The sequence below is a fragment of the Rhinocladiella mackenziei genome, assembly GCF_000835555.1.
Source record: "Rhinocladiella mackenziei CBS 650.93 unplaced genomic scaffold supercont1.3, whole genome shotgun sequence".
In the NCBI taxonomy this organism is placed as follows: Eukaryota; Fungi; Ascomycota; class Eurotiomycetes; order Chaetothyriales; family Herpotrichiellaceae; genus Rhinocladiella; species Rhinocladiella mackenziei.
In genome coordinates, this window is record NW_013550602.1 from 4186937 (window position 1) to 4195372 (window position 8436).

The 8436-nt window shown below is 50.8% G+C and overlaps 2 protein-coding genes across 2 annotated transcripts; one reads left to right on the plus strand and one right to left on the minus strand.

The window, feature by feature from the left end:
- Nucleotides 1–3969: 3969 nt before the first annotated feature.
- Z518_05029 (uncharacterized protein) lies at nucleotides 3970–5663 on the minus strand (the record flags this gene model as incomplete). Its single annotated transcript, XM_013418734.1, has 2 exons — nucleotides 3970–5464; nucleotides 5515–5663. 2 exons carry the CDS (start codon nucleotides 5661–5663, stop codon nucleotides 3970–3972), a joined length of 1644 nt encoding a protein of 547 aa, XP_013274188.1.
- Nucleotides 5664–6275: 612 nt separating this feature from the next.
- Z518_05030 (uncharacterized protein) lies at nucleotides 6276–7718 on the plus strand (the record flags this gene model as incomplete). Its single annotated transcript, XM_013418735.1, has 1 exon — nucleotides 6276–7718. One exon carries the CDS (start codon nucleotides 6276–6278, stop codon nucleotides 7716–7718), a length of 1443 nt encoding a protein of 480 aa, XP_013274189.1.
- Between the last annotated feature and the right edge of the window lie 718 nt (nucleotides 7719–8436).

Below are 8436 nucleotides of genomic sequence, written 5' to 3' on the forward strand. Positions count from 1 at the left end.
TCAATTGCTTTTTCTCCGTCGGTCGAGGTGTTCAGCAACTGCCGGCTTCAACTCCGACCATTCGTTGGCATTTGAGGGACAACACAGCCAAAACAAACTGCGATCTCTACACGCATTAACCTGAAAGCGGATAACCGAATAGACGGTCTATTTCCCGGACCTAACGTCTCAGGTATGAAAAGCAACCATTGCCGGGATGGGGCGTCTCGTAGAAAACTTGACTGGCGCGGAATGTTGGCAGTGTTTTGATGTCAACCAATCCCACAACCAATGAGATAACCTCAATTGGTTCGAGCCGTGGTTCTTGGATGCTGCTGTCATGGGCACTGATAAGAACCGCGTACGATCGGATTCGTTTGACCCTCGACAACCCCTCTGCCTCCTGGGTTGATATGTCCGAATCATCCTGAAGGCTTCTAAGCCTACTTTCCACCGTCCTGTCGTACAGAGAAGCAAGAAGCAATACCGTGACAGGTGAGGCTAGCGAATCCCAAACCGCCACCCCACTACACATTTCGACAACGATTTCCCTGGTCACTCAGACGATTCTTCCAATGACTGGACGTTCAGAATCACTTTACAGAGCAGGCCAAGGTCAAAAGGACATTTCTTATTTTCACCTTCCACATGCTCGTCAGCGCCCGGATGCACACGGGAGAAAAGTGACAAGCGCCGAATCCCCATTTAGTGATTGAATCAATCCTTCTTGATGATGTTGCCGTCTCGCTATGAAATATCGGAACCAAAGCAGAAACGAGAAAGACAGTCACTATGATATCCCTATCCAACGCTCGCCACCAAGCTCATACCCAGTTATTCTGGCCATACCTGACGAGGCTCATGCTCACATAGGTCCGATTCTTCTCTGCATAGCCATGATAATCTCTGCACACACGAGGTGCTGATTTGTTGGTCAAGTTGTCTAATTCAAATGACAAAAGGGACAATCACACCGCTCATCAGTCATCGAGGTACATCATGAGTGGGGGAAATTAGCCAAGCATATAGAGTCCGCAAGGCCAGCTTTCAATCTGTTGAGATGTTAGGAATAGGAAAGTATACCCAGACCTCCATTCTGAGTTGGGCCGATGCGTTGAAGGATTCCATCAAACTCATTCCATTGCCCCTAACCAAAGTGTTACTTGCAGATCACTACTCGTAGATGAGAGAGCCAGAGAGGAAATGTTGACTATGCATGTAGGCATCGAAATTGTATTCGAATCTTGTCGCACGTATGTCTTGTGGTTGAAATGCAATATCATGCCATGTTCAGAATTCCAGGTCGATTCCTCAAATTCCAAGTAGATATTCCAACAATGCCTTCCCCCATGCTCCTTGTCCCAAAGTGTCAAGCGCTTGGTGTGTCCATTTTCGTCTCTTCCTGTACAATGTAATTCCAAATCTCCAATTCGTAAGGCACGTTGTCCTTGCCATACTGCACAGTGCGGTCGGTTGAAACATTGAAAATCCAAGGCTCAAACAACTTTCTTCTGTCTGAGAAATTACTTGCAACCTGAAAGGTACTCTTTCCTTCGCAAAGGGATTCCCCGGTTTGTTCGTCTTGGCATAGTTCGTACCAGTCCACATCCCCATGTTCCCGGCCACGGACTCGCCCTCTTGCTGAGAGATCCCACACATGGCCTGAACCCAAAAATTTTCCGCCCACTCTTCACTATCCTCGTCAAACTTGGGGAGTTTTGTCCATGGAGTAATAAGCGTCGAGAACCTTCGAAGTGGCAGATCTTTCAGTGTGCGCACTGGGGGCCCGCATGTTTCGCTGCAATCTCTGAGGAGTCTTTCGAAAGCGTCGAGTTCAGGTAAGTGAGCATCTTTCGCGGCACATTCATACCCCCAAATCATATCTCGCTCGTATTCTAGGAATGGTATGTCCCGAGCAAGGCATCACGATTTCGTCTGGCTTGGTGGTCACTTACTGAAAACGTGTTTCATTGCCTCCACGACATTCTCATGTTCGAAGACATTCAGCCAGATCTCTAAAATCCCAACCAACATGGTGAACTGGAGCTTTCGGCCGAAAGGTTGATTGGACGAGGTCGACGTATGCGAAGACGATGTGCAGGGGTATTGGAACACAGCCATTTCGGTTCCAGGAATTGTTGACTTTCTTATCATAGAATCGGTTTGATGCCGGAATTCACCAGCAACTGATGGGATTGGGAAGCCTGCATCAATTCGGAGGCTCATGGGACGATCGGTGTATTGTCAAATGTAAAAGAACGACGTGAGATGAACGAGACCACTGGAAGGGAATCAACGAATTGTGCTTAGAAGTAGAGCACTAAAAGATGGACTGAAAGGCTTAGAGCAACACGGGCCGGGTTGATGAGAGAAATGGGATAAGTGGGCTGGTGAGAGATGAAGCGTCAGGCAATCCTTGTTGAAATGGAGGAAAGTTTACGAAGTCTTTCTTATCAGACGGTAAGAAGGAAGCGAATATTTCGGTGCTGAGGCGAGCTTCCCAGAAAAATGAATCAGGAATCCGTGCACTGGAGAGCTGGCGACGGAGGACATGTAGACGAGGACATTAGATATGATACAGAAATGAAAATGGTTGATGATCCAATGTCGAAACACTTCCACCGCGAGAACAGTCGTGTTTTGAGATGTAATGGGACGTCGCGGAAGCGAAAAAGACAAGCCCTCGGGAAGGGAGCACCTTGTCATCAACGTTCCACATTGGAGTGGGAAACAGCCACGAATGACTTCTCCAGACACTTGCCTGTAGTTTCCTCAGCCTGTTCAGCAACGGGGGTCCATGGCAGGCGCGTTCAAGCCGTCTATTCTTCGACCGTGGCCTCGATTGTTGAAGTGGAGAAAAGAGCCATCGTGGTCTCACGGGGGAAAAGCGCATTGAAATATATCGAGCCCGTTTCCCAAAGTCCTCAGTCAAGATAACCGTGCGGCAAAAAATGCTTCTTTCAAGATGTCTGTCATAAAAAATAGTCCTGCTCCCTCACGAAAGCAGAAGAAGCAGGGTGGAATAGACAAGGCCCTGCTAAAAGCCCTGTTTCATTCTTCCACGTTTTGCGATATTGAGGAACTTTGGACGGTCCCTGGATCCGCGTCTTGATCATGGGAAAGAAGGGTCAAGATGCTTCCGAGTGTGGTGACAATAGGGATAGCGTGGCCTTTTGTTTTTCATTTTTGGTAAAGTCTGCTTTTCCGCTGCTTCCGGAAGGATATGAATACCTTTTTCATATCATTCGTGGATGTTTGGGAATGCTGCCAGGCTTTGTGTCCCTCGTAGCCTTGTGCTAGGCAGGCAGTAAGGAGTCTTCCAGGCAAGGTTAAAAATAAAAATTAAAACGTCTGAGATGCCAAGTCCGACCAACTCCAAGACGAGCTTAGCTTCAATTCGCAACCTCAAAATCCCAACGCTGGGTCTCCCGAACTTTCTTCCTTCTCTCTTCACACTTCATGAAAACAGATATGAACGCATAATCAACCGCCAAAACCTTCCAGTGTACTCTTTGGGGTATGCTGTACTATAGGCTGGTAGGTCATATTGGCGTACTAGACCAAGACTACTTCGAGGCACTTTTTAAGGCTTTTCTTTCAGATTTTGTTTGTGGGTTTACCTTTCTTCAAGGGTAAATCACCGTGGATGGAAAGTCACCTGCGTGCCATACATACCTTTTTTTTTTTTTTCTGATGTCCGGTACAATCATGGTCTCTACATCACTTTTCTGCAAAATTGGCTGTAAACATAGCCGCCCGGCTGTACTGGTCCTTGCTGAAACTGCTGTGGACCTTTCAGAATATCGTATCCTCAAATCGGAACAATAAATGAGTTAAGACAAAAGCGAGAAACCAACTGCTCGCCACCGTATACGCTAGAAATGCTGCAAAACATGAAACATCATCAATCATCACATCGTAACTTAAGTCATGATAAACCCTCCATGCTACAGATAAAATGTTTTGTGGGGTTGTTTTCTCAAGCATGTTTTAAAACGTCGATCGACGAGTGGGCCCAGGCGAAAGTCGTCTTTTCTTGCTGACGATGAGCGCGCCAGCACCAGCGCCATCGGCAGTGCCATCGGAGAAGGTTTGAGGCCGTTTTAATATGTCGGCCTCCCCTTGATCCTTGGCTTGTTGTTCCAACCGCGAGAGCATTTGACTCCAGAAGAAGACATCTTCTTGGTCATGCACGGCATTGGCCATGCTCTCCTGACGCTGACAGATTTCTATCAACACCGACATTGATAGTTGGGAGTCACCGCTGACATATTTGAGCGCCGTGTTGAAGCTCCGACGTGCATCTGTGAAGCGGCCTTTCGAGTGTTGCTGTCGACCAAGTCGCCGGTACGCCAATCCGACGCGCCAGGGGTCGATGCTTCCTTGGACTCCTTGCATCGCTGTCAATCGGTTGCGGACTTGCGAGCAGACTTGATCGGCATCCGTGTACAACTCCTTGGCGACCAGTCTGTACGCTTCCAGTAAAAGGAAATAGACCGCGTAGGAATTGTTTGGTCCACAGGCCTGGTCGACCTCTTCGATTGGAGGTAGCCAGTTCGTCAAGTCGGTTTGAGGGTCGTACCACAGCATATCCAGAGCCCGATTGAGTCGCACTTCGTAAAGCAGCTGGCTGTGCTTGTCTACTCGAGACTCTAGACCGTCGTACAGGCAGCGTGCTGCACGATGATACAGGTCTCGAAGCTGGGCGACCTGCAGCTCGCCGAAGGAGCTGAGAAGGGCGTGCCGAGAATCATTCTCATCCAAAAAGGTATGGGCCCAGTTTCGGATGGACTTGAGCAACAACGCGGCGAGCTGGTCATGGCCGCTGTGTGCCACCCGACCCACTTCGAACAGGAGGGACATGGGGATCTCATGGTACCACGTCTTGAAAAGATCCGAACTTTGGAAGCTGGCAAAAGCGCGGTTCCAGTGGGTCCAGGCAAGCTCCTCCTTTTTATTTTCGAAGAGATTGATGCCGGCCGTGAGAGATGAAGAGAGTAAACGAGATGCGCGCCGTCCGCTGTGATGTTTCGCAGATTGTTGCATATCCCAGTGGCCGAAAACGTAGGCGTCATGGGTCCATCGGCGCAGATTTCTGAGGAACTGTTCGGTGATCGTGACTCCCGTAACTCGAAAGTGGTCGAGCTGCGGCGTCGTGACAGCTTCCCCGAGAGTCATCGAGGGCACCAACGCGCCGGACGGTTCCATCGGTGAAGATGGTGTCGTCGGTGTCAACGGAGAAGGGGATAATGCTAACGCCATCGGCGAAGGCTGGTCCGGAGACGGGATCTGAATCCGAGCCCGTTGACGGGCTCGCTTTCGTTGTATTGACCGTGCCGCTCGTTTCTTCACCTCCTCGGGGTCACCCGCCGTGGCAATGGCGCCCGTTTCGGGGATCTCGCCCTCCAGTATTTGTTGAGCCTCGTCTTCCTTGAGGTACTTGCGCAAATTCCAGGCCTTGATTTTGTTCTTGTACATTTTCTGACTGGAACAGGATGATTAGGATGGTGGAGTGGTTGAAAACGTGACACCTACCTTGCCCAAACCCGGTGTTCATCCCTCATGATCTCCATGACCTGAGGCAGAGTACGGTTCTCCTCAATGTATAAGCGGGTGAAGAGAGGACGCCATTTGTCCCAGTCCGCTTCAGAGTGAGGGCGCACGTAGGTGGTTTCGGGTTCCATGGTTGAGGCAACTTTGTGGGTCGTGAATGGGGGAGGAGTCACAGACTTAAAGATGACGAATTTGAGAATACATCATGTCGCTAGAGGCTCCGGAGGCTTCTACTCCAGAGGGTGAGAGACAATCCGGGAATGTTTCGACTTTGAACGCTGGAAAAGTGATGGAGTGATGGAGAGATGGCGGACCAAAGTTCCTGTTTGCCCCACGGCCCCCGACAGAAGGAAAAATATGGTGGGTGACTTGGCAGATGGGCCTGTTCAAAAAAGCCCCTTGTGACCAAAGGGCTGTGCATGAGAGTCCAAAAGTCCTTCGACCGGCTTAACCACGGCTCGGCTTCCGAGGGGCTGAGCTGCCTCATGACAACCCTGTTGATCCCCCTGGCCTTTGATGCTGCGAAAAACCCCAGATGACAAACCACTAGTCAGATGCGCGACGCGCCCGTTCTCCTGTCAACCTTTTCTCGCGTGGATTTCTTTGTCGGGTGGTTCAGCGGCACAGAACTATGCCTTCAAACACCGCCTCTCCCCGCATTCTCGATTTCTTCTTCTCTCGTCTGATGATAAAGTCTCTCGCATTGTACGATTGACCGAAGATACTCGAATCACCCAGCAGTCATGGTGCGGGATGCCGACGACGACGACGCCCTGATTCGAAAGCTCGCGGCTCGTCTCAAGCACAACGAGGAAGAAGTGGAGCGAGCGTATAGCAGAGCATCTCGGAATGTTCGCACAGTCTTGCGACGACAGGAACTCAATACCATCCGTCCGACGACGGATCGCCCAGTATGCAGGTTCCTCGGCGAAGAACAACTCGTCAAGGTCCTCGGCACCTTGCCATTGGAAGTTGCGCTTCTCGCCCTGGCCCGCGTATACGATGAGTGCCACGTGACCCTGTGTAAGGCGCTCCAAGCGGCACGAAAGGGCCAGCCTCACCATGAAGCCTTTACCCACGATCCCTGCGTCGATCTTCAACTGCTGACTGATCAACTGGGCCGGCACCAGGAGGTGGTGGAAGACCAGATACTCCTCGTAGCAATCACTGATGACCATACTCCGCTCAGAGCTGCATGGAAGCCTCTGCCGCCCATGTCTTTTGACCATCTTCCCCGACTCTCGTCGCTTTCTCAGGTCCTGCCGGGAGAACAATCGCCCTGTCATGAATATGCTGGCATTGGAGGGGGAGGAGGATCAGACATCATTAGTGCCAGTCTCTTAGGTCATTTGCTGCAACGGCATCGCAAGCAGATGGACCTCCTGATATCGACCCGCACCTGGGCGACCGGATCACAAGGGAAAAAGGGTTCCAAGATGGGGATCAAGCGTGAAATCTACAATCATGATGGACCAGCCCGTGAGGCGCACGGGCAAGCGGTTGCTGGGACCTTTCGGGTGAAAGAAGGGACCTCCGCCGAAGGCCGCGACCTAGAAACCATTCCACTCCCACATCATTCACAAATATTCATCGTGTTGGACCAAGGCGAGTCCACATCGGAGATTCCTGAGAACGACAAAGCCGACTTACGAGACCAATTTCGCGCCGTGCTTGCTCAGGCAAAACCGCCCATCGATACCGTTCTCATTGTCGACACCGGGGGGGATGTATTTGGTGCCGACGAAACCGGCGGAACCACCCCCGATCAGGATTTCCGAGTTCAGAGAGCCATCAGGACCTTGTCATCCTCCTATAATCTCGTCACCGCGGTGGTGTCCCCAGGAGTCGATGCGCCCGATGATGCGCCGCAAAAGGCCCTGAAAGCAGGCGGCATGGTATACAAGCCGACAGAAGCCGAGAAAGCAATGCTTCTTAATCTCTTGGCCAGTGAGTATAAGATGGATGGTTCAGACCCAAGTAGATTTGGCAAGACCATATTGGCCTTGCAGGCACGACTCCGGGGGGTGGTCGGGTGGACCTCGTTGGATCTTCCTACGTATGTTGTTGATACATGGGACAATCCATGGAATAGCTTCGTGTACATCCGAGACTGTATGAGCGATATCATCTTGATGCCTACAATCAAATTGCTGCCTTTGATTGAGCCCTCCTCAAAAGGCCGGTGACAAAGACGAATCCTCGTCGTCCTCTGACGAGCAGCACTCTCCCGACCGATGGCGTGAGGTGACTACGAGAGGACGTGCGAGGTGGCACCATCCAGGATACTACAATACAGAATTCTCTTGCTGGGAGATGAGCAAGTTCCTGAATATTCGGTTTTGGGTTGAACTCAGGGCGGCGTCACCGATGGTCCAAATGGGGAAAAGCCGATTTGCCCTTCGCACAGCAAACCACTCGCCTCCTCATCAAGTCGGGTCCTAAATGATCACACCAGAAGCCGAAGAAGAGTCTCAAGAGTGGTCGCTGACCGTCGTGACATGTGGAAACGTCGGGGGGATGATTTAGTGAGTCGGCTGACCGTGAAAGAACAACGTCGATTCCCCATCCTAATAGCTGATCAAGCCCACAAAATGGCTTAGCCCTGGAAAGGAGTGAGATTTGAATTGAAATCGAAAACGAGGACGACATTATATACGTTTCGTCACTACCTCTATGGGAAATACCCCAATGAATGTAACCAGATCCAATCCCCCCTCTCCTCCAACAACTCCAGAACGGCAGCGTGGTTGATGGCGACCGTGACATGGATTGGGACATCGGATCTGAGAATATTGGACTGGTCGACATAGGGAGCCGAAAACTTCAACTCTCGTTCTATGGGCCTCTAAGATAGCTTTACGCTCCGGTCGTAATTATTGTCTCAGGCATCGCCAGTGAGTCCGC